Source organism: Pecten maximus, chromosome 3, assembly GCF_902652985.1.
Source record: "Pecten maximus chromosome 3, xPecMax1.1, whole genome shotgun sequence".
Taxonomy (NCBI): Eukaryota; Metazoa; Mollusca; class Bivalvia; order Pectinida; family Pectinidae; genus Pecten; species Pecten maximus.
The window spans coordinates 14,450,131-14,478,011 of NC_047017.1; the positions used below are offsets into that span (position 1 = coordinate 14,450,131).

The following is a 27,881-nucleotide window of genomic DNA, read 5'->3' on the forward strand; positions in this document are numbered from 1 at the left end:
TTTATTGTGTTGTTTTCCTTGTGTTGATTTTAATTTGTTGAGGGTAGGGGAGATCATTTCAAATTAAGACAATATGACTCCAATGCCCATACATGGATATGGTGAAGGTATAATGTATTGTGAATCTGTGCCAAAACATGTTGGTTGACCTTTGGTCATAGAAACTTCCTACAAAATTTCATTGAAATTGAAATTGGTTCAGGGGTTTCTGAGAAGATGTCCAAAATGTAAATTGTTTACAGACGCACAATGCACAATAAATGTCATACATTGCTTAGTTCAGGGGAGAAGAAGTCGTTAATATCAATATTGCCAAATGGACCCCTTTGACCCTGCCCAATCATCTATAAATTTGAATCCCAGCCTCATAGGGATGTTACCACTGAAATATAAATGTCACTTTGCTTAGTTCCAGAGAAGTTATTAATATCAATAATTGCCAAATGGACCCTTTTGGCCCCGCCCCTCAGGCCCCTGGGGGTCAGCCCAATCATTTGTACGAATTTGAATCCCAGTCTCATAGGGATGTTGCCACTAAAATATCAGATGTCATGCATTGCTTTCTTCCAGAGGAGAAGTCGTAAATATTAATGTTACCAAATGGACCCCTTTTGACATCACCACACAGGCCACTAAGGGGGCCAGCCCTATCATTTGTATAAAATTGAATCCCAGCCACATACCGGTGCTTCCTACCAATTTATTATAAAAAAATATTTAAATATTTGGTTAAATCCTGATCAGTGGATAAGAAGTCAATTGTTGACAGTCGATGGACACCATGGTATGGCATAAGATCACCTTGGACCAGGTGAGCTAGAAAAAGTAAAATAAATATATTATATGTAATGTGTTAAATGTTGTACCTGTCAAGTGTATATAGTTTTGTGAACAGAATATTAAGGACGAGTTGTCAGGAGTGTATTTTTCATCTGAAATAAGATAGACAGAAAAATAATCTGATTCCAGTATAACCCCTTTGTTGCAGGTATGATTGACATTCTGACAATTAAATTAAATGGAAAAATTTCTACCTCAATTTCACAGGAATTACAGTCTAAATATCGAAGGAAGAAGCTCAATGCATGGCATTTAATTTTGAAATATCGGAGGTCAAATTCAAACCATTCAGAATGACTCATATGTTTGATAATAAAACCCTTCAGAGCCTTTTTTTTCTGTGGTTACAAGTATGACAGTCACATCTGAACCGTGAGTAATAAAGTCCACAGTAATATCTTTTGATATTCAGAATTAATAGGACAGCAGTCATCCAACATTGACAGCAGACTGCAGGCTGATTAAAGTACAAGGTTGTACATGTTTGTGTATATCAAATATCGTGAATCAAATTTACAGGATCTATTACATTGTAATTCTCCTCGAGCAAATCTTATTATAGAGTTGGTGTGACAATTTTTTATTACTGAGCAAATATCCTACTTTATAATTAGAAAATTGTTTTTTGTGAATAATGACATATTCCCTTATTAGACAGTAACATATTTGCTGTTCATTAAGAAATATGACCTCAATGTTTGACCCATAATCTTGGAGCTTGGGACTGTGACTCCTTATTTAATTCCGACTATCTTTATTTGTTCAGTCTAGACAAAATGTGTTAACCAGATAAAGTTAGAAAATTGACATTGACCTTTGATCATGCACTTTATTTTAAAATAATTCTGGTTCATACATCAATATATTAAGTAAAACAATTTCACTTCGATTTTTACCATTGACTTCTCATTTGAACCCGAACAACTTTATTTCAAAATTTGATAAGTAAATATTCAATAGTTAAGAGATGGAGAACTTGACATTTAACCTGGTGACCTTGACCTTTGACTAGGCTCTTACTAATTTGATTCTGGTCGATGTTATCTTTAAGTTTCCTTTAACCTTTGACCTGCCATAACAAAGTATGTATTTATCAGAAGAAGTTCTTGTAAAGTTATTTTTAGTATGAGTGACCTACATTTAAAGGATAAAGTCACCTAATAAATGCAGCAGGCAACACCTGAATATGATGTATAAATGTTTAAACAAGGTAGGAAAACACTGTTCTAAACATTTTGCATATTCATGACCATGCAATGACCTTGAGTTCAGGTCACAGTAACCTACCTGGTATTTCAGGGTCAGGCAGACCAGTTGTGAGTGCTAAAAGTACACAGTAATATGATACGTGATCGATACACGTATCATATTTCTGCTATTGCTTGATCACCTTGCATACCATTGGGTATCCAGCGGAGAAGTGGAGGACCCTCTATCCATCCTACGAAAGGCACGGTGTTGGCTCTATTACCTGCTTCCAAGTACACAGTAATATATATCAAGATAATTGTAACAAGTTAAAAGTTCTTACCCAGATAAAATTGTACTGAAAATCGTTTTTTTAACCTTTTAACTTGATTTGACCTAGTTTCAGTGCATTGAACATCACCTGTGGGTGATGAATTTATGTATCGAGTTTCATTAAGATTTATTTCACGATTCAAAAGTTTTGACCTTCACATGATTGCGTTAGAAAATGGACCCGAGAAGAATATGCAATAAACAAATTTCGTTACTTGAAGGGAAAACTTACCGTATTAACTACCAACAGGTAGGTTCTTAATATGTTTACTGTGGTGTGAATAAATTATTGGCCATTGTTTTGAAAGGAGATGACATTGACCTTGATGATGATGGGAGTCTTCGACAGTATGCTTCAGTGAGGTTGCACGATAAAGATAGCATCGGTTCCATGCTATCACAAGGATACATACACATACATACCACAGGCTATGGGTGGTCGGGTGGCACAGTGGTAACACACTTGCCTTTCACCTAAGTGGCCGGGGTTTGATTCACCAGTCAGACATGAAAAGGTATGGGGTCATCTGCCCGACCACGTGGGTTTCCCCGGGTACTCCGGTTTCCTCCAACAGTAAAACCACTCGTGCACTTCCATCCAGGCCAACAAGCGTGATTAATGTAAGTTCATATAACTTGTTTTGCAATTGTTGTATAATAAATATAGTTTATTTTTTCATATATACACACCTTCAAAATACAACACACTCATCACATACATCTTCTGGGGAAGCTGAGAAACGGGCCAGTCGGTGTTGTGGTTGTGTCCTTGGACAAGACATTTTACCCCCATTGCTCTGGATGGCATGCGACGGGCCTCCTGTGTGTGGTTCAGTGAGGTAGTCACCAACTACTACAAGGAAACTCTGCCTCAAAATGACCCTTTATCTCCATAGGGCAATAAACGCAGCAAACAAACAAAACATCTTGCAAACAGTTGAGGCCTTCTATAAATGACCATAGCTGTTGATAGGACATCAAACAATACAAAACCAAACCGAAACAATATCTGTTGTAGTGATAGATTAAGAATTAAATAAGATAAGAAATAAATGTTTTGTTAACTTTTTATTACAATAAATACAGGTAACATTAATTAAAAAATTGATGCAGCAAACATGGCATGATTTCAAGCATTTGTAACATAATATAAATCTATCAATGGTATAGCCATATGTGTGGCTAAAACTGTGATCACAGAAGAGACGCCTGGTGTCATTCTACAAATCCTATATACACCATTACTCAGCAAACGCCAGTCAACACCGATTCATCACAAATCCACCCTCGTCCTAATGTTTTATCCTAATCTCATCTTATAGGTCAAACTCTCTTTGACTCTCAGAAAGTCATTCTCACCAATGTTTTTTTTTCGTTTTTAGTTTACCCACAAAAGGTCATTCCTATTACATCAATCACAAACTTTTACCTGATAAAAGGTCGTTATCTCTTGTAAGTTATTCTCATTTTTCATTCATCAAAGATCTATCTCAACTTTTTTATTCCAAAAGCATTCTTTTCATGCCGAAGGAACATTTATTCAATTGTTTCAAAAGTTGTTTAGCTAAAATGTCAATTCTCACCCTTCTCTCATCAAAATCACTATTTTTTTTTCTCGAGGGCAATTTTTTCTCTTGACCTATCTGGTAAAGTGTAATTTTCAATTATACATTTCAAGTCTGAGGTCACAAATCAAGTCATATTTCAAGTCTGCAGGCATAGACAGTAAGTCACATTTCAAGTCTGAGGTCACAGACATCAAGTCACATTTCAAGTCTGAGGCCATTAACATCAAGTCACGTTTCAAGTCTCCGGTCACAAACATCAAGTCACATTTCATGTCTGTTGTCTCAGACATCAAGTCTAATTTCAAGTCTAATCTTGTTGACACCAAATCATATTTCAAGTCTGAGGTCATAGACACCAAATCATATTTCAAGTCTAATTTCATAGATATCAAGTCACATTTCAAGTCTGGTTTATATGAATAGACATATTACCAATCAAGTTTTCATGAAAAAGACACCCATACAGATCATATGACAAGCTACATCAGTGGCTTATAACTTTTACAAATATAAACAGCCTCTCATATCATCACTCAGTAACCAATAATCACCCAGACCTCATTCCTAAAGTTAGCTCACATCTACAACAAGAGGCCCATGGGGCCTGTATCGCTCACCTGGTTGGATTTGACCAAATGTCAAAATAATGTACATGTTCAATTTGTCAATACATATACAAAAATGTACTCTCTGAAAGACCATATGGATTATTTTTACACAATAATGGTGTTTAAAGAAACTAAGTCCCTTAGGGTGGGGAAAACCCTTTGGCCTATTTTTACATAAAAATTGTGTTTATCCCTTAATGACCAGCGATACTATACATAGTTATGGGATTGAGGGTCACAGTAACCATTTATGCAAAATCTGTTCCCCCATCACCAGGGATGTTTCTGACCAAATTGGGATCAAATCCATTTAAAACTCAAATCTCTATTTCCCCTATTTGGCCCCTCCCTTCAGGCCCCTTGGGGGTCAGAGTCAATATTTATATAAACTCCCTTTCCCCCTTCCCCTAAGGATATTCCAGACCAAATTTGGTTCAAATCCATTCATAACTTTATGAAAATAACGATTTAAAGGAGTAACCCCTATTTCCCTATTTGGCCCAGCCCCTCAGGCCCCTCAATATTTATACAAACTCTTTCCCCCCCTTCCTCTCTGGATGTTCCTGACCAAATTTAGTTAAAATCCATTCGTAACTTAATAATTAATAGCGATTTAAAGGATTAACCCCTATTTTCCCTATCAGACCCCACTCCTCAGTCCCCTGGAGATTCAGAGTAAAACATTATACCAACTCGGTTCCCCTTCTCCAATGAATATTCCTGACCATATTTGGTTTAAGTCCATTTAAAACTTTATGACTAGTAGCAATTAAAAGACTAATATCTATTTCCCCTACTTGGCCCCGCCCCTTAGGCCCCTAGGGGTACAGAGTAAAAATTCATATAAACTCTGTTCCCCCTCCCCTCAAGGATATTCCTGACCAAATTTGGTGAAAAGCTATTCAATACTTCAGGAGTAGTAGCGATTTAAAGGAGTGACCCTATTTCCCCCCACCCCTCAGGCCCCTGGGGGTTGAGAATAAAGATTTAAACAAACTCTGTTCCTCTTCCTCCAAGGATGTTCCTGACCAAATCTGGTTCAAATTCATTAATAACTTTATGACTAGTAATGATTTAAAGGATTAACCCTATTTCCCCTATTTGGCCCTGCCCCTCAGGCCCCTGGGGGTTCAAAGTAAAAATGTATACAAACTCTGTTTCCTTTCTGCCAAGGATGTTACTGACCAAATTTGGTTCAAATTCATTCATAACTTTATGACTAGTAACGATTTAAAGGATTAACCCTATTTCCCCTATTTGGCCCTGCCCCTCAGGCCCCTGGGGGTTCAAAGTAAAAAATTATACAAACTCTGTTTCCTTTCTGCCAAGGATGTTACTGACCAAATTTGGTTCAAATTCATTCATAACTTTATGACTAGTAACGATTTAAAGGAATAACTCTATTTCTCCTATTTGGCCCCGCCCCTCAGGCCCCTGCGGGTTCAGAGTAAAAATTTATACAAACTCTGTTCCCTTTCTGCCAAGGATGTTCCTGACCAAATTTTGTTCAAATTCATTCATAACTTTATGACTAGTAGCGATTTAAAGGATTAACCCTATTTCCCCTATTTGGCCCCGCCCCTCAGGCTCCTGGGGGTTCAGAGTAAAAATGTATACAAACTCTGTTCCCCTTCTGCCAAGAATATTCCTGACTAAATCTAGTTCAAATTCATTCATAACTTTATGACTAGTAGCGATTTAAAGGAGTAACCCTATTTCCCCTATTTGGCCCCGCCCCTCAGGCCCCTGGGGGTTCAGAGTAAAAATTTATACAAACTCTGTTCCCCTTCTGCCAAGGATGTTCCTGACCAAATCTGGTTCAAATTCATTCATAACTTTATGACTAGTAGCGATTTAAATGATTAACCCTATTTCCCCTATTTGGCCCCGCCCCTCAGGCCCCTGGGGGTTCAGAGTAAAAATGTATACAAACTCTGTTCCCCTTCTGCCAAGGATATTCCTGACCAAATTTGGTTCAAATTCATTCATAACTTTATGACTAGTAGCGATTTAAAGGATTAACCCTATTTCCCCTATTTGGCCCTGCCCCTCAGGCCCCTGGGGGTTCAGAGTAAAAATGTATACAAACTCTGTTCCCCTTCCCCCAAGGATGTTCCTGACCAAATTTGGTTCAAATTCATTCATAACTTTATGACTAGTAGCGATTTAAAGGAATAACCCTATTTCCCCTATTTGGCCCCGCCCCTCAGGCCCCTGGGGGTTCAGAGTAAAAATATATACAAACTCTGTTCCCCTTCCCCCAAGGATGTTCCTGACCAAATTTTGTGAAAATCCATTCAATACTTTAGGACTAGTAGCAATTTAAAGAAAAAGTTGACGGACGACGGACGACAGACGACGGACGACGGACGACGGACGCCGGACGACGGACGCTGCACCATGGCATAAGCTCACCGGCCCTTCGGGCCAGGTGAGCTAACAATGATTTGTTCTTAATTCACATTCTAACCTGTCCTCTTTATTCACAATCTAACCTGTCCAAACTGAATCCTGCTTTAACTGGAAACCTGTCTCAAATTGAGATTCAACTACATATAGTTACCACCAATTTTTAATATTTTTTTTTTATTTTGTGAAATACAAAAATCAGTCAATTTCAAACTGAACTACTTACCTGGGTATAATGTACAGGTTTTGCAGTATTTTATTGACTAACTACTCCTAAGGACTCTGGCATATTATCAAGTCATAACAAACCCATACTGACCATCACTACATACTCTAACTTTCCAAGGCCATGGATTTATTGATCTTGTCCAATACTTTAAATACTATTGCACTGTGTAGATAAATGGTCAGCTATCTATATTAAATCACCTGTTCCTGGCTCAGAGTGTGACAGTATCTCAAAAGATTTTCCAACACAAATCCGCTTCATATTAGAAAGTACAGAACTCAAACTCCATCTCAACATGTGAATTGCTTGAAAAATAGCTATTAACAGTACTTTCAATACATAAAACTGACATGATTCTGTCTTAATTTGCACCATATAACCTTGATATAAAGCTCTTTGTTCCATTTTTCATCTTTCCTTATTACCAAAATATCAAACTTCTCCTTTTCTTTCATTTTTAATACCTTTATATATTTCCTTTGATATACATATAAAGCAAAGTTCCTTCTATAATGACAAAAACTGGCTCCACATAGAGAGAAAGTATAACTACTGGTAGCTAAACTGATATTGTCATAATTTTTCTAGTTAACTGTTTACTGGAAAAATAAGGGGAATATCACTCAGTTTTATGCATTATAACAGACAGGCAATAAGTCGAGGTCCAAAATTGGCCAGTACAATACAGCAGTTAATCAATGATCAAAATTAATTAAACAAAATGCTGAAAACTGTAGTTAGACAATGTAACTGTTAAATTGTCCACTGGACTAACTTAAAATAAAATTTACACATAGTCAAAATATCAACACAAAGAAATTAAATACGGTCTGTAGGACTAAATATACGGTACAATATATAAGTAAAGTGAGTTTACATAAATAAGAGATGACAAAAGAATATATACATAATTAAAACTGTAATCATACAAAACACATAGAACTGACAACAAAATATATATATATATATAATGACTAAGGAAAGTTACAATTGGAAATTCCACAAAAAAAATACAACAAATTATCGCACAAACAACATAATTGAGAGTTTTGATATAAACTGTGACTCTTGAATCAAAGAAAAACTTCCAGAAAGTAAATTAATATGAAAGAGCAGTCAGGTCAATGGTGATGAAAAATAGGAATTTGGACACGCCATGATTGACAATGATATCAGAAATGTATAATAATTATTGTGATGTTAATTTATTTCAATATTGACCTGTAATTATTGATAGGAGTTTGTACCAAAAAATAAATTGTATTTTGCTTCTTTTTATTAAATTATGAATGCTATAAAAAAGAGCCTGTATTTAAGAATTACATTATAAAAAAAAACCTCAGTAAAGTTGTTTTCTTTCTGTAATCAGTACAATCTTTAAGGCTCTAAGTACATAATGTTCTATGTGTTAGTACATGTATAATGATAGATTTTCAACACATCCTTTTCCTTGTCTGGCATACTAGACAATATGTTTGGTAAACGTGAGTGGTAAGTCCAGAAATTACAACAACAACAACAACAAAATGTAAACATAGTTGTAATGTAGGAACTGTTTCAAATTAAGAAGTTATAATTAGTAACAATTTGATAATTACTGAAAACTGAAATGATATTATACAAGGATAATTAGAAAACTGTAAGGAGAAATTTTATTTCATCAAAGAGATGATGTAATATGCAAACATGCTTTTAAATGTACCTTTCCCTAAATTAATTTGATACTCCACAAAGGCTAATTCCTGTTCAGAGCTGTTACCATACTTTGTTTTACATAAAGCTAGGTACATGTACTATATAACATGAAACTTTCATTGTATAAAAATGTTGATTGTGTATAAACGTTCTTTGTGTATAAATGTTCATTGTATATATAAATGTTCATTGTGTATCAACATTCATTGTGTATAAATGTTCATTGTGTATCAACATTCATTGTGTAAGAACTTTGGCTATGGAACCACAAATATAAATAAAACAAATATTGCTGTATGTATTATTGTTGTATTATTGTTGCATGTGATAACCACGAAAATTTGTAGCCAAGAAATAATTTGAAAGCTCCAAGCCATGAAAGGAAGTACATACGAATGTTTCATGTTATACAGTACTAATTCAAATGTAGGTCTTTTTCTCAGAAGTCACATTCTCCGACTACAAAGTTGTAGCCGTAAATATTATGCACAGACATGTTACCAATTAAAGAGTATGATCAAAGGTGTTTTAAATATAAAAGTATATATTTATTCAATCAATACCAACAGCACTATTTAAAGCATATGCAATAAAGTATAAGCAATAAGCAACAGTGGAATTTCATATAAACAAATTTGTAGAAGCAACAAAATATATTTTGTAGGTGTTTTACAGTAATTAAAGCATGAATAACAACCTTATTTATCTGCAAATAAGCCCCTACCCATAAATAAGCCCTCTTCTTAACTTATTGCAGATTGATAGATTCTAGAATGGTTGCTGAACATTGGTTAACGAATAAGCCCTCCCCAAGCTTTAATACTAAACTTTTATAGAAAGGAGAGGGGGCTTATTTAGGATAAATACAGTACTAAACCTTTACACTCAGGGAGGGGGCTTATTTAGGATAAATACAGTTCTAAACTTTAACACTAGGGGAGGGGGCTTATTTCAGGATAAATACAGTACTAAACTTGTACACTAGGGGAGGGGGCTTATTTATGATAAATACAGTTCTAAACTTTAACACTAGGGGAGGGGGCTTATTTGAGGATAAATACAGTACTAAACTTTTACACTAGGGGAGGGGGCTTATTTCAGGATAATTACAGTACTAAACTTGTACACTAGGGGAGGGGGCTTATTTGAGGATAAATACAGTACTAAACTTTAACACTAGGGGAGGGGGCTTATTTGAGGATAAATACAGTACTAAACTTTTACACTAGGGAAGGGGGCTTATTTCAGGATAAATACGGTACTAGTGCTGATAACAAAGCTCTATTTCTTTGGAAACGTTTGAAACAGTTTCTGCCTCCGAGATTGTCTCCTAATATCACAAAGAATCTCTCTCATCCATTCCCCCACACCACAATCCTAATATCACAAAGAATCTCTCTCATCCATTCCCCCACACCACAATCTACACAGATTATTCCATGGACATCAAACAAACAAGCGTTAGTATAAGATGTTAAATTTGTCACCTCTGGCTGGTCAGGACTACTGTATCCCAGGTACTGTAAATATGTTTATTTTGGCGGACTTAAATTTTAGCGTGAAACTGAATTTGAACAGATTAGCACATTGATGAATTGGCACAACAACAACAGTGCTTGTCATAGAAAACAATATACAGAATGTTCAATTTGCGTAACCATAATTTTAAGGAAAGCTTTTTATGTGAGAAGCAGTGAAATACGATAACCACAAAAACATGCATTTTTACAGAAATTTTTGCAGTAGTCTTATTTTTGCACTTTTCTCAGTAGTGCCCGACTATGAATTCAATAATTCAGGAAAAATGTCCCAGTTGTAGGAAATACTCATATATAGCATATTGTACATAGCACACTTTTGTACAGAGGATTCATAAGTATAATTTAAAGGTTTTTTCATCAATATGTCTGGAAACCTTGGTCTAACACAAAATATTTTCAAAACAACAACCCAGGGCTTGTCAGTTAAACATTGCTGAAGTTATGTCCAAAAAATCTGAAGGTCGAAAAATTTGTCAAATAAACATGTCCAATCAACTCATTTTCCAGGGTGAAAAACATACTTTTAAGTTTCTCCTGAAAGATCTACAAACTCTCCCAACTGTTAGGCTAGAAACAATCATAATCTACCAGCAAAATTGATTTGACAATAAAAGCCAGCATAATTACAGATTACTCTGCTGTTTGTGAACGACTATTTCCCTGTTGTCAGCTTTACATCTGGGAGTAGTTATCTGGAATCCCTGCTCTACTACTCCAAATGCTGGTGGATTAAAACTAAAAATGTAAATGCGTGACTCAATAAACAATTTGAAAAAAACAACAACTTGCGGTCATTGATATTATTACTGAAAAATAAAATTAGAAAAATTTGTACAACTTATTCGATAATGCTTTCAGCTTACAACCGCAGTATTTACAAAATACACACAGATATATACTAGCGCAATTTAACAACTCAACCACTGATATCAATTAACAAGGTGTTTTGGGGAAAATCAGGAATGTTGTGGAGCTTGGACTGTTTTATGAGCAATACAGCTCAATGGTAAATATATATATATATTTGAGACATATATGTACAAGGCATCAGGATATTGCACACTGGTTGTTCTTGGAGCTCCCGCGGGCTCCTGGGGAGTTGGGTGCAGCAAGCCATGTTTCTTTGTTCAAGGGTGGCACATATTCTGTTGTGCGAGAGGTGAAGCAGGAACAGACTGCCTTGCTATGGCGGGTGTTGTAGAATACTTGCGTACATTCCTCAACATACTCCTCGTAAAGACTATCCAGGCGAAGGGCAGCTTGGATCTGTTCCATGCGAGCTGGAACTTCTAAGGCTTTGGCACAGTTGATAGAGCAGGCCCAGTGTTGGAATGGCACACAAGTGTTTCCTAGGTACGGATTCTTAAAGGTGATCACCTTGTAACCTATAACAAAGGGAAGCGTTGTTACAATGGCTTCAATTGTTATTGATGGTGTAACCTAAAATATAGGGAAGTGTTGTTACAATAGGCTTCCATTGTTATTGATGGTGTAAGCAATGTGTACCTGAGGGATTCGCGGGGATATCTTGTACACCAACTTTTTGCTGCAGATGGTGATTGGATGCATAAAGTAATTACTATTGGTATAAATTCTTACCAAGTGTGGTGGAGATGTCATGAATAACACATTACAACATTCAATAATGAACATGTAACAATAGTTCATAAAACATCCTTCAGCTTAAAATATTGCAAACTTGATAACAACTTGGTACGAAAAACAAATATCTATATCATACCCAATATTAACTATCTGGTGGTAAAGCCATTGTCAACATTTTCTGGATTAATATACTATTCACAATTTCTGGTTCATAGCCATAAAAATATCTATCTATGTGAAAATAGTATCAACAATTATTAGAGATAATATCCGGGCAATATTGAATATAACCAACATTACAACAACGTTTATCTTTAATATCAGGATTCTGATTCTGAAAGAAAAATGATCATTCTGAAAGGAAAGTTCAGAGCAATCTCTTTTTCTTTTGTTATTGCAAGACTAGCTATGAAATGTAAGGAATTTATCCCAACTGAAACAGAAATTGGAAAGTGTTTATTGCAGGATAATTACAGTATCCATATTTTCTTACCTATTTGGTCGGGAAGGCAGGCAGTAGAACAGAAATGACACACTCGAAATAAGTGATAAATGTCTGATATATAGTCCTTCAACACCAGGGCCACGGACGGGTCCTTATAGAAGTCTATTTTAGACCCAATCACAGCCTTAGCTGCCCAGAACTGTAGGCTCTGAGGATCCATGGATCCAAATGTGTTCGTCCCAGACACGGGAATTATCCGAAACTCAACATCTGTGTGGTACCACATGAAAGTGGATTTGAAATAATTATGGTTGCCATGACGATGGACAGTTTTGATGGATGCTATTTTCAGGAGGAATCCTGGGAGGGCGTCCAGTATGTTGTTGTCCAGTAGGATGGTCCGGAGTTTGCTGCAGAAGGTTAGAGTATAGGGGATGGAGTGCACCTGGAGTTTGTTGTTAGTAAGGGCCAGGTATTCCAGCTGCTGCATCCGACCAATGTCGGACGGCAGATTTTCCAGGCAGTTATACTTCAAGGACAAGAATTTTACATTGGGACACCTAAAAATCTGAAACCAAAGTACATGTGTTACCATATTTTACAGGTGCAAACTAACCAGTCTAGTCATACATATAAATAGAAATACATGTAACTAATCTGTAATGTATCACTAAATTATAAGTTTTGTAGATGATCACACATCTTAACGCTACTAGACACACAGAGGTACTAATTAAAGTTCCATTAAAGGCATGTTAGAAAAAAATAAGGTAAAACGATGAACATCTTAAAATGAATTTATGTCAGCCAAGAGTTTATGGGAATAGCAATGGGAACATTTAAAGATATCAAAGATTTACTTTTGGTAAAAACAACATTTCAATTCTTTTTGCCTTCCGCATACAGTTTGAACATTATTCTCAGAAGACCATCCAATTGAAGGTTTTTTTAGAATTAAATCAAGAAATTTTGATGTTTTGAGAGCACATACCTCCTTTGGCAGCTTGTTGTCATCCCCATATTTGAAAATACTGTCCAAGTGGAACTCTGTGAAATTGTGGCTATTCAAATAGGTCCATAGCAGTGTAACTAGGGAAAGAAGGTAAATAAGTCAAAATAAAAAATGAAAAATGAAAAACAAAAATCTATTAACCAGTGCTATGTTGGCATTACAATACATACCGGGGTATATATATGGCAGGAGAGCAAAACATGTAGCAGTGCGTCTGACCTACTGACCTTTGCCCTCTCTACATGACACTGAATGACAGTTACACGGTAATTGCTGTGATTTTCGAGACGAAAATTTACCTTAATTGTTCCACAGCTGTCAAATAAGAACTGGATAGTATCTGTCAACTTGGGGAATCAGTACTTTTCACTTCTTTTTTATGCCACAGGAGCTATATATGATCACATTTTTAGAGTTTAACACTACAAGCATTCAAGTGATATTTTCATTTCCTAACATTTTTGTTGCATTGCATATACAAATAGTGTCCTCACACTTCATAAAATGGGAAACTTTAGCCAATCAACAGCACTACTATTAAGTTGTTCATAACAAAACAGGCATAGGGTAGGTAACTATAAATGTGATGCTGTACACTTTAAACATTCTACAGACAGACAAATTTTTCTTACCTCCTGGTTTTCTGAGTTGTTTCCTCTTTTCTCGTTCAGTTTCTTCCCGAATGAGCTGCAGTAAGAAGTCTGGTCGTTTGTGAAGTGCCACTGACAGGAACCAGAGACTCTGGGGAATTTTCTAAATAGACAAAGATAATTTATATATATATATATAATAGTACATTTATCATAAAAGTAACCCAAAGAAATGCTTATCTGGTATATATATATAAATTTTACATTGTCAAGGGACATATTCTGATACAGTTTAGGATACTAGAGTCAATATCAACACAGATCAATGTTATACTAGTAGTGAAGGTCAATACAGTCCATAGTTATACGAGAGGTCAAGGTCAATAAAGATCATTGTTATAATAGAGGTCAAGATCAATACAGATCACTGTTATAATTGAAGTAAAGGTTAATATATTATTCCATTGTTATACTATTATACTATAGGTCAATGTCAATAAAGATCATTGATATACTAGAGGTGAATGTCAATACAGATTTTGTTAAAATAGAGGTCGAGGTCATTATATAGATCATAGTTATACTAAAGGTGAATTTCAATACAAAACTTTGCTATAATTAACACAGATCATATTGTTACAGTAAAGGTCATGGACAACACATATCATTGTTATAATAAAGGTCAAGGTTATGGGTATGTCATAAAGGTGAAAGTCAATACAGATAATCATTACCTTAGAGATGAAGGTCAATACAGAGTTATGCTAAAAGAAAAGGCAACAAAGGTCACTGTTATACTAGAGGTCAAGGCCAATACAGATTTTGTTAAAATAGAGGTCAAGGTCATTATATAGATCATAGTTATACTAAAGGTGAATTTCAATACAAAACTTTGCTATACTTAACACAGATCAAATTGTTACAGTAAAGGTCATGGACAACACATATCATTGTTATAATAAAGGTCAAGGTTATGGGTATGTCATAAAGGTGAAAGTCAATACAGATAATCATTACTTTAGAGATGAAGGTCAATACAGAGTTATGCTAAAAGAAAAGGCAACAAAGGTCACTGTTATACTAGAGGTCAAGGCCAATACATGCACACAGATCATTGTTATAATATAAAGGTCAAGGTTATAGGTGTGCCATTGCGGTGAAGGTCAATAGAGATCATCATTACTTTAGAGGTGAAGGTCAGTACAGATCATTGTTATACTCAACACAGAGAATTGTCATCAGAAAATGCACTTAGAGATGAAGGACAACTATTACACTATTAAAAGTATAGATTGATAGAATCCTCCCCTACCTTGAGGGTGTGATAAAGTTAAGGGTTAGACAGTCACAACCAAGAATATTACCTCGAGGGTTGGAGAATTCTCTGACACAACATGACCATGTCCTTAGGCTAGTGAATCATTATTTTTCACCCATCATACTACATTATTTATGCAGGGTCTAGTTGTGCAAATATTGAAAAAAATTGCCATGCAACACATTGTTGATGTGGCATGAATGAATAGTCAATGTGATGTCATCGTTTGCTGCCGTGATGTCATTATATTGTTTCCATCACAGGTCATCTGTTACACCCTAGGGGTTGACAGAGAAACCACATCCTAGGGTAGGGGTTGACAGAGAAACTACATCCTAGGGGTTGACAGAGAAACCACATCCTAGGGTAGGGGTTGACAGAGAAACTACATCCTAGGGGTTGACAGAGAAACCACATCCTAGGGTAGGGGTTGACAGAGAAACCACATCCTAGGGTAGGGGTTGACAGAGAAACCACATCCTAGGAGTTGACAGAGAAATCACATCCTAGGAGTTGACAGAGAAACCACATCCTAGGAGTTGACAGACAAATCACATCCTAGGGGTTGACAGAGAAACCACATCCTAGGGGTTGACAGAGAAACCACATCCTAGGGGTTGACGGAGAAACCACATCCTAAGGGTTGACAGAGAAACCACATCCTAGGGGTTGACAGAGAAACCACATCCTAGGAGTTGACAGAGAAACCACATCCTAGGGGTTGACAGAGAAACCACATCCTAGGGGTTGACAGAGAAACCACATCCTAAGGGTTGACAGAGAAACCACATCCTAGGGGTTGACGGAGAAACCACATCCTAGGAGTTGACAGAGAAACCACATCCTAGGGGTTGACAGAGAAACCACATCCTAGGGGTTGACAGAGAAACCACATCCTAGGGGTTGACGGAGAAACCACATCCTAGGGGTTGACGGAGAAACCACATCCTAGGGGTTGACGGAGAAACCACATCCTAGGGGTTGACGGAGAAACCACATCCTAAGGGTTGACAGAGAAACCACATCCTAGGGGTTGACAGAGAAACCACATCCTAGGGGTTGACAGAGAAACCACATCCTAGGGGTTGACGGAGAAACCACATCCTAGGGGTTGACAGAGAAACCACATCCTAGGGTAGGGGTTGACAGAGAAACCACATCCTAGGGGTTGACAGAGAAACCACATCCTAGGGGTTGACAGAGAAACCACATCCTAGGGGTTGACAGAGAAACTACATCCTAGGGGTTGACAGAGAAACCACATCCTAGGGTAGGGGTTGACAGAGAAACCACATCCTAGGGGTTGACAGAGAAACCACATCCTAGGGTAGGGGTTGACAGAGAAACCACATCCTAGGGGTTGACAGAGAAACCACATCCTAGGGGTTGACAGAGAAACCACATCCTAGGGGTTGACAGAGAAACCACATCCTAGGGGTTGACAGAGAAACCACATCCTAGGGGTTGACAGAGAAACCACATCCTAGGGGTTGACAGAGAAACCACATCCTAGGGGTTGACAGAGAAACCACAGAGAAACCACATCCTAGGGGTTGACAGAGAAACCACATCCTAGGGGTTGACAGAGAAACCACATCCTAGGGGTTGACGGAGAAATCTTGAACAGGTAAAATGGGAGACATATTGAATGAAAACCTTTCCGCCAGTCCATTGTGAGAGAAATGGTTATCTTAAGCATAAAATGCACCTCTCGTTTAATTTTATGACATAGAATAGTCCTGTCTGGTCGATGCCCATGTCATTAATCAGTCTGTGTTAATAAATCTAGTTACCAGTCTGAACTAGCTGCAATATGAAATCTCGCAGACAAGGAGGTAATCTTACATATTTTCTTTCTCTTAGCAGATTCGTGACATGTACTTGATGATTTGGTTTTGGTTTATTTTTGTTTAACGTCCTATTAACAGCCAGGGTAATTTAAGGATGTGCCAAGTTTTGGAGGTGGAGGAAAGCCAGGGTACCCGGGGTAAAACTACCTGCTTACGGTCAGTACCTGGCAACTATGCATGCCCCACATAGGTTTCGAACTCGCAACTCAGAGGTGGAGGGCAATTGATAAAGTGTCGGGACACCTATAACCATTCCACCACCGCTGCCCCCATCTACTTGATGAACTATATAACAAAGGATTTTTATATCAATGTGGATCTTTTATTGAAACACTCAGAATCCATGTATTTATGCTGATTATTACAGAGCATACTGGTGTTGTGGTGTTAACACAACATATGATGATGACTATAGATGATGATGATGACTGTGATGATGATGATGATGATGATGATGATGACTATGATGATGATGATGATGATGACAAGCCTATATGATATATATTTAACTATATCTCATTCTCTTTCTCCCAGCACATGTTATATACCCCAGCATTGATTTACACACACCGAACACGTTGACATTCTGCCAATAACAGATGTACACTTACCCCCAGGTGTTCCGGGTCAGCCCCATCACCTTTCTGAAGAAGCGTCTCTTTCAATTCAATCCATTGCTCTGGACAAGTCTGGAATCTCTTGAACATAAGTAATTCAAATCCACAAAAGACATGAGTCATCTTTGGGCAGAATATACTGAGTATTACATTCTGGTTTCGTTGCCTGAAACCAATTCAATGGACGTTCCTTCCGTAATTGTCGTATAAAGTAATCTATGTGCTGGATACGCTTTGGTACAATGTTCTTTCAAATAAAGCGTTTCTGTGACTCCTAGTCATAACACCTGTTTCCTGTTTTGCAGTTGCTTCCCTTGAGTGTTCATGTGATACACTTGTAAACATGTCGTCGGAGAAATTCGAGTCATTGGAAGATGACTTGACTTCGATAATCGATGGTTTAAAGGAACGAATCGAGAAAAAGATCCCAGTATATCGAGGAGGTACCATCATTCTTTGTAGTATCGAATACATAATATGCCTCACGTTATGGCCGATCGTCTTCTGCAATACACACCCATAGGGACCTGTGTCAAGTCTGTGCACAGGGGTTTGTAAAATGATAAATATATGAGATGGGACGCACATAACGAACCACGATACTGAGATGGGTCACACACGTATATATATAAATACACATATATGAATTTAAGAACAGCTTATAAGTCTGTTGTACATTCAACTTTCGAAGATAATGTATGATTGTACTGAGTCTGGATGGGACCGCTACCAAAAAGGTGACATTCACAAATTAGATATATATGGTACAGGAGACAGCAACTCGTTTTGACACTAACAGTGTTTAAAGATCTTCATAATGGCCGAGAATATCTATTGGACACAAGGACTCTCTTCTAATATTGTGATGTATAAAATATGTCACACTTTGTTAACTAACCTCTAAAAATACCTTTATTTAAAATCATAGATACGTCAGACTCAACTTTTTCATTCTTTCTCCTATCAAACACTCTCTATATAAAGATCTTCCCTGGAACTATTCCAGGTTGTAACAAACTTCCATCAGCTAATCAGTAGTAATGTCAAATCCAACTCTGTTGAATTTGAAAGGTTTTAAAGCCCACCTCCAATTAAGCTTCTACAATACCTTTTCACATCTGATCAAGGAATCGAATCCCATCTGCCTAGGTGAAAGGCAAGTGGGTTTTTTTTGTTGAAATAATCATGGACATTGGTGCAGCTGTTTCCAGACAGAAATGTTATTTTTGGCTGAAAACTTCAGTGAAAAGTGGCAATTATGTGTCTATAAAATGATTGCCAATAGTGGTCATACTGTACATTACTATTGCTTCCTGAACACCAAGTTACTTCTATGTTTGTATATTTTTAGGATTAGGAAGAGTTCCCAACACTTAAACACCAACATATAGGTTTATGTATACTGTATATTAAGGCAACATTTTAATAAATACTTCATTTTACCTGATTATGGAGTTTCCATTTGTGGAATCATCATTTTCTGTGTTCTAATTTAATAGTGAAAAATAAAGAATTGGTTGCCATCCTTTCAAACATAAGGTGTAATTAATGAATAAAACAGTATCTAATGGTTATTGCTATTTACATGCTTTCTTCATAAAGAACATATCCAGATTATCTGAAGAAAATTTGTGTAAAGTGATCAGTATATATATAATATCAAATATCTTCAATTTGTGCTTTTTGTACTTTTGCAGAGGAAAAGAAAACAGCAATCCGCCATGCTGGAAGAAATTTGGAGGAGGCAGAATTTGTTGTATGTTATGTAACTTATACACTTTTATATAACCAAGAATGGATAAACAGTGTGCCCTGTGTAAACCATGCAGGCATCCTTGGGTCATTAGGTTTACATCACAACTAAAAGGGCAGTCTACACCAGACACCCCTGGGTCACTGTCTACACCAGACACACATGGGTCACTGTCTATACCAGACACTCCCGGTCACTCTGTCTACACCAGACATCCCTGGGTCGATCTGTCTACACCAGACTCCCCAGGGTCACTGTCTACACCAGACTCCCCAGGGTCACTGTCTACACCAGACACCTCTGGGTCACTCTGTCTACACCAGACACTCCTGGGTCACTCTGTCTACACCAGACACCCCTGGGTCACTCTGTCTACAGCAGACACCCCTGGGTCACTCTGTCTACACCAGACACCCCTGGGTCACTTTGTCTACACCAGACACCCCTGGGTCACTCTGTCTACACCAGACACCCCTGGGTCACTCTGTCTACACCAGACACCCCTGGATCACTTTGTCTACACCAGACAACCCTGGGTCACTCTGTCTACACCAGACACCCCTAGGTCACTCTGTCTACACCAGACACCCCTGGGTCACTCTGTCTACACCAGATACCTCTGGGTCACTTTGTCTACACCAGACACCCCTGGGTCACTCTGTCTACACCAGACACCCCTGGGTCACTTTGTCTACACCAGACACTCCTGGGTCACTCTGTCTACAACATACACCCCTGGGTCACTCTGTCTACACCAGACACCCCTGGGTCACCACCAGACACCCCAGGGTCACTGTCTGCACCAGACACCCCTGGGTTACTCTGTGTACACCAGACACCCCTGGGTCACTCTGTGTACACCAGACACCCCAGGGTCACTCTGTGTACACCAGACACCCCTGGGTCACTCGGTCTATACCAGACACCCCAGGGTCACTCTTTCTACACCAGACACCCCTGGGTCACTCGGTCTACACCAGACACCCATGGGTCACACTGTCTACACCAGACACCCCATGGTCACTCAGTCTACACCAGACACTCCTGGGTCACTTAGTCTACACCAGACACCCCTGGGTCACACTGTCTACACCAGACACCCCAGGGTCACTCAGTCTACACCAGACACCCCAGGGTCACTCTTTCTACACCAGACACCCCTGGGTCACTCGGTCTACACCAGACACCCCTGGGTCATTCAGTCTACGCCATAAACCCCTGAATTGGTTGCCATCCAGACACCCCTGGGTCACTCTGTCTACACAGACACCTCTGGGTCACTCTGTCTACACAGACACCCCTGGGTCACTCAGTCTATACCAGACATCCCTGAATTGGTTGCCATCCATACACCCCTGGGTCACTTTGTCTACATGGACACCTCTGGGTCACACTGTCTACACGGACACCTCTGAGTCACTTTGTCTACACCAGACACCTCTGGGTCACTTTGTCTATATCAGGCACCCCAGGGTCACTCTGTCTACACCAGACACCCCTGGGTCACACTGTCTACACCAGACACCCCATGGTCACTCAGTCTACACCAGACACTCCTGGGTCACTTAGTCTACACCAGACACCCCTGGGTCACACTGTCTACACCAGACACCCCAGGGTCACTCAGTCTACACCAGACACCCCAGGGTCACTCAGTCTACACCAGACACCCCAGGGTCACTCAGTCTACACCAGACACCCCTGGGTCACTCAGTCTACACCACACACCTCTGGGTCACTTTGTCTATAACAGACACCCCAGGGTCACTCAGTCTACACCAGACACCCCTGGGTCACTCAGTCTACACCAGACACCCCTGGGTCACTCAGTCTACACCAGTCACCCCTGGGTCACTCAGTCTACACCAGACACCTCTGAGTCACTCAGTCTACATCAGACACCTCTGAGTCACTCAGTCTACATCAGACACCTCTGGGTCACTGTCTACACCAGACACCCCAAGGTCACTCAGTCTACGCCATAAACCCCTGAGTCACTCAGTCTACATCAGACACTCCCGGGTCACTCAGTCTACACCAGACATCCCTGGGTCACTCAGTCTACGCCATAAACCCCCGAGTCACTCAGTCTACGCCATAAACCCCAGGGTCACTCAGTCTACACCAGACACCCCTGGGTCACTCAGTCTACACCAGACACCCCTGGGTCACAGTCTACGCCATAAACCCCTGAGTCACTCCTTTTACACCAGACACCCCAGGGTCACTCAGTCTACACCAGACACCCCAGGGTCACTCTGTCTACACCAGACATCCCTGGGTCACTCAGTCTACGCCATAAACCCCCGAGTCACTCAGTCTACGCCATAAACCCCAGGGTCACTCAGTCTACACCAGACACCCCTGGGTCACTCAGTCTACACCAGACACCCCTGGGTCACAGTCTACGCCATAAACCCCTGAGTCACTCCTTTTACACCAGACACCCCAGGGTCACTCAGTCTACACCAGGCACCCCAGGGTCACTCTGTCTACACCAGACACCCCTGGGTCACTCAGTCTACGCCATAAACCCCTTGGTCACTCGGTCTACACCAGACAACCCTGGGTCACTGTCTACATCAGACACCCCAGGGTCACTTTGTCTATACCAGACACCCCAGGGTCACTCTGTCTACATCAGACACACCAGGGTCACTTTGTCTATACCAGACACCCCTGGGTCACTCTGTCTACACCAGACACCCCTGGGTCACTCTGTCTACACCAGACACCCCAGGGTCACTCAGTCTACACCAGTCACCCCTAGGTCACTCAGTCTACGCCATAAACCCCTGAGTCACTCAGTCTACGCCATAAACCCCTGAGTCACTCAGTTTACACCAGACACCCCTGGGTCACTCTGTCTACACCAGACACCCCTGGGTCACTCTGTCTACACCAGATACCCCTGAGTCTCTCTGTCTACACCAGACACCCCTGGGTCACTCTGTCTACACCATATACCCCTGAGTCACTCTGTCTACATCAGACACCACTGGGTCACTCTGTCTACACCAGATACCCCTGAGTCACTCTGTCTACATCAGACACCACTGGGTCACTCTGTCTACACCAGATACCCCTGAGTCACTCTGCCTACATCAGACACCCGTGGGTCACTCAGTCTACACCAGACACCTCTGGGTCACTCAGTCTACACCAGACACCCCAGTTTCTGAGATTTTCCTCAATGAATGACATTCAGCTAACGTGTTGAGGGAAACACTCTTTGATTGAAATTATTTTGAGACATAGTCACTCTTTCAATATGTGACAGAAATCTGCTCGAGAAATAATGTTTCTACTATGATTAACATGCGACTGCTTAATGAATTTTCTTCATTATAATCTTGCTTGTCATTTCAGATGCAAGAAATGGAGGAGGAAGCCAAGGTTGCTCCAGTACCCTATAGAACACAGATGCTGGGGAAGCTCCGGAACTATCGACGGGACTTGGAGCAAGCTTCCAAGATGTTGGTCAGTCTGTAAAGCATTCAGTACTGAGTTTAAGTGCTATTATTGAAGTTTTTCAGGTAGAGAATGTGTGACTGTTGAATTGAAATGGAAACGGTCAAGATTTTATGTTTCATAGATTTTATTACATTATTTTATTTGCATAAAGAGGCTATAAAATTTCAATACTAAAATATGCTGAAATGTAAGAAATATTGAGGAAAATCAAATGTCTGGGGTCTTATCTTCAGATAATTTCAGAGTTGTTGGTCAATAAATATGTGATTCTTTGTGATTTCTAGAAGAAGGAAAGTGGAAGACCTGTAGGGGGCTCGGATAATTATGGATTTGACAGAGAAGATGTAAGTAAAACTATCATTGGATAAATAAACTTAAATAAATAAACTCTCTGAAAAAAAAGGAGAAAAAATAAATCTACATGACCCTGTCAAAACCTCATTGTTTGATTAAAGGACAACACTATTTACAAAAAAAAATAACCGTTTTGATAGAACACGGCTAAATGCCTATCATACCTGGTAACATTAAAATGATGATATCAGACCAAGAGGAATGGTAATTTGAATCTATCTTGTCCCACATTTTCTTCAAATAGAAGATGATCGCCTCACAGCGTTCCAAGCTGATGCAAGGGACCCAGTCACTCAACAGGGCCTCTGAGAGCCTGGCCAGGACGCAGCAGGTGGCAGCAGAGACGGACATGATCGGAGTGGACACCATCGATGAACTAGGCAGACAGAGAGAGGTTCTTGTACGCACAAAAGACAGGGTAGGTAACATTCTAAAACATGACAAACTCAACGTTGTTGACATCGTGTATTGGTCTTTGACTACTATCGACACATATAGTGTAATGACTGATGTTGACATCATTTATTAATCTTCGACTACTATCAAATTATCAATGCATCTAGTGTAATGACTGATGTTGACATCATTTATTAATCTTCGACTACTATCAACGCATCTACTGTAATGACTGATGTTGACATCATTTATTAATCTTCGACTACTATCAAATTATCAATGCATCTAGTGTAATGACTTGTGTTGACCTCATTTATTAGTCTTCGACTACTATCGACATATCTACTGTAATGACTGGTGTTGACTTCCGGTCATTTCCTGCCATATAGCATCCTGGGTTAAATTTTCCTGGGTGGTGTTTCCAAGTTCTGTTCAGGCCTGATATAAAGGTATTCAAAAGTTGGTGCCATGACTAAATACTGGCACAGAATTCCACGAATCAGCGACTAAGATGAATGGTCTTAATTTAATAGTAGATAATATCAATAGAATAGTAGATCCCATGAATTAAATAGATCCTGTTGATTTGATTGTAGATACTATTGATTAAATAGTAGATCCTAAAAATTCAATAGTAGATCCTGTTAATCAAATAATAGATCCTTTTAATTCAATGGTAAATCCTATTAATTTAATGGAGGATCCTATTAATTCAATGGTAGATCCTATTAATTTGTATATTGTAACAGACATATTTTTGGAAAGGTGTTATTCAGCAAATGAATGTAACTATTGTACCACAGGTAATTTTGCTGTATACATGTATTACACAAATTTATTTCACTTTCTGTTTATCATGCATTCTAAAATCAAATCAACTTATCTATTTCAGACCTAATTATCTAATTTAACTTTTGTTTTGCCTTTCAGTTGGGTGAAACTGATCAAAACCTTGGAAAAAGTAGAAAAATTCTCAAATCTATGGCAACAAGGTAAGATGTTACCGGGTAATATTACTGTGTATGTAATTAGACATACAGTATAATACCCTTTGTGTACCAGCAATCATTGTTGAAGATAAATAAGAAAAGTTACAATGTATTAAAGTGCCCCATTTTGATATAGTTACTCTTGGGTAAATCTAAATAAATAATTATACCATATAGAGAGTTAGCATTTATTACTCAAAATAAAAAAAAATCAAATTTATACTGATTTAAAACTTTGTGATCTGGAGATTTGAGAACTTATTTTTAGGCTGTTGTCCCCAGTGTGAACTTTCAAACATGTTAACGACTGTTACCTGAAATGTCTAGCTTCAAACGTATGGATTTACTCCAATAGCCTGTTCAAATATGTTTAACAATGGCAGTTGGATCATTTTAGATGGACTTTTGTGGTGACAATAAGCATATGATCAGATTAGTTTGCCTAAATATTGCAGGGTATATTTACACAATCATTAATTAACAGATGAAATCTTCATGATCACAAAAATGACCCACAAAACACACAAAAAAAAAGAAAAAAAAATCCTGTAAAATTTACTGGTTATAAAGATAGTTATTTCATGGAATGAGTTTTCCTTATCATATAATTTAAAAAAAAAAATCTGATATGTATTGTTTTTCTTTTTTTTTCAGGGTGATGACAAATAAGATGATTTTAATTGTGATAATTCTATTAGAACTTGGACTGCTAGGTGGACTTGTGTACTGGAAGTTTTTCTCATGATGCAAAGATATAGTATGAATAACCGAATAATACTGTGAACTGACACTGGGTGAAAAAAGTGATGTGAATGTTCTTTTATGCATAGTGTGAGAGCTGTGAGCAACCAAAAATGCCAGATTAATAAAAAAGAAAAAGAAAAAAGGACATGATACAGAAAGTGTAAGTTATGTCTGGAAAAAAAAACTTCATTGGCATTCCTTGTTGAGTATTTTTCGATGATTAGGATGTATGTGTCATTAATGCTGTTGGTGCATGTCAATAACATAATTATATATAAATGTTTAGTATACATGGAACATTATATAAATAATTAATACCACCCGTATGTATGTATTTATCATAGATATGGTAAACCTTTAGTCTCGAACAAAATTAAATAAATATTGACGAACCTGTTCGATTATACAAAATTATGGTTAAGAAAAAAGGATGTGTTTGAACTACCATGTGTCTGCCAGTTTGAACTGACCAGACGTTTAACTTAGTTTATTTTGCAGAATGCCATGAGAACACACATGGGTTGTATCTCTTATTACACATTAAGTAAAATGGCTTTTTTTTTAATCTGATTAATTAGATAATTGGCTTACAAACAACAGTTGGATTTTGACTTCTGACACTGAATTATTACACAGTATTGAATGAGTTATTATGGCTGTATTCAGGTAACAACTATGAGTATAGCTGTGTGTGCTAAGGGGAGATAACTTATATATCATGTTCAGTGTGCTAAGGGGAGATAATTTATATATCATGTTCAACAGTAAATACAAATCCTATTATTGTATGTACAGAAAATTGTGTTTATTTGATAATTATATATTGTGATTAACAACATAAATAGAGGGACTGGCTTTATGTTTAATCTTTGAAAAAGATTCAATTTCAAACTAAACTTTAATCTGTTAATTTATAGTGATGATAATGTACTTAAGCATTTGAAAGTAAGAATTAAATGTTCCTTCATAATTAAAACCTTCATTTTATCTAACTTAAAAGTACTGGCAGGAAAAATTCCTTGCACATACTGAGACTCGAACTAGCAACCTCAATGAAAAATACCTTGCCAACGCTGGGCCTCGAACTAGCGACCTCTTGCTCCCTAAGTGGACAACCTAGCTCTGACAAGTCATGAAATAAATAGTACAATGCTACACTGTTAAACACCCTGATATGTGTAAGTACTGTGTATTGTACTTTCATAGGGTCTTTCCAGCTGACATTTCATTCTATAGCAAACATATGGATTGTAGGTTGTGAATTTGTGCAAAGTCCTGTTTACATTGCTATACCTCAAAACATAACAAATGCTACGATTATCAGTTTCTCAGTGATAGCTCATTTCTGGTTTTTTTTTTTTCATCAACGGAAGGCTATTGTTTCTTGATAAAAGAAATAATTGTTAAATTTCTGTTTTAATAGAACTATGCTTTGAATAATGTGTGGTTTAATCATCACAATTACCCGGTAAGGTAAAAAAGGGTTTAACATCATGGATAGCTTATATAATTACCAGTACTGAGATATCATCATCTCATTTGGGGTTTAAATATTTAAGTATATACAGCTGTAATTTATAAATGTGTTGTTTCATTCAATAGTCCCATTGTGATGATCGTCATTGTTAGACAAAGCTGGCAATGCTGGAATGTATATTTGGTTTTTGTCTTATATGGTTTCAAGTGATGCCACTTTGCAATATAATTTATATATACAGTATATATTTAATTTGTACATAGAAAGAATATGATGTAAAGAGATAATGAATAAAAATTTTAATGTACATAGTGTATCTTTATGGTTTATTTTGTCGATGGGTGTAGATCATCTCTGTATCTTGACTGGTAGAGAATAATTATATTGTAGTTTTTATGCCCCTGCCATGAAATGGAGGGCATATAGTGTTACCCATGTCCGTCCCATCCTGTCCTGATGCAATGTAACAAGCTAATCTCAGGAACTGCTGATGCGATCCTCACTAAACTGTGTTTCGGGTTGTCGAGTAGCAGTGGGGGCATTTATGTCCGAGACATTTTCCAGTTATATTAATGATCACAATATATTACGATCTTGGTGTAAGGTGACCTTGACAAGACACTGGAAGATTAAAACTAATATTCTTAATCTGTCTTTTTCGTTATGATACAGACAAAATGTCTCTCAAGAGAGCTACACTATTACAGTTAACCGGTAAGACATGACCTTGACCTTAGACAAATTCTACAATAATGATAACCAAAATCTAGTGACCCTTGGAGGCTTCATGGCTATCTGAGACATATAACACAGCCTCATTGGGCCTTTTGTTTAACAAATGACTTG

The 27,881-nt window shown here is 38.1% G+C and overlaps 2 protein-coding genes across 2 annotated transcripts; one reads left to right on the forward strand and one right to left on the reverse strand.

Annotated features, from left to right (window-relative positions):
* Positions 1–10,031: 10,031 nt before the first annotated feature.
* Positions 10,032–18,054, reverse strand: LOC117323298. The gene is made up of 5 exons (XM_033878436.1): positions 17,843–18,054; positions 14,106–14,226; positions 13,453–13,550; positions 12,510–13,029; positions 10,032–11,796 (listed from the first exon to the last, which is right to left on the reverse strand). Exons 1-5 carry the CDS (start codon positions 17,969–17,971, stop codon positions 11,459–11,461), a joined length of 1,206 nt encoding a protein of 401 aa, XP_033734327.1. The 5' UTR covers positions 17,972–18,054; the 3' UTR covers positions 10,032–11,458.
* Positions 18,055–18,137: 83 nt separating this feature from the next.
* LOC117323299 (vesicle transport through interaction with t-SNAREs homolog 1B-like) lies at positions 18,138–27,346 on the forward strand. The gene is made up of 7 exons (XM_033878437.1): positions 18,138–18,291; positions 19,546–19,604; positions 22,971–23,081; positions 23,360–23,419; positions 23,674–23,847; positions 24,756–24,817; positions 25,469–27,346. The coding sequence occupies exons 1-7, from the start codon at positions 18,192–18,194 to the stop codon at positions 25,557–25,559; spliced, it is 657 nt and encodes a 218-aa protein (XP_033734328.1). The 5' UTR covers positions 18,138–18,191; the 3' UTR covers positions 25,560–27,346.
* The last annotated feature ends 535 nt before the right edge of the window (positions 27,347–27,881 follow it).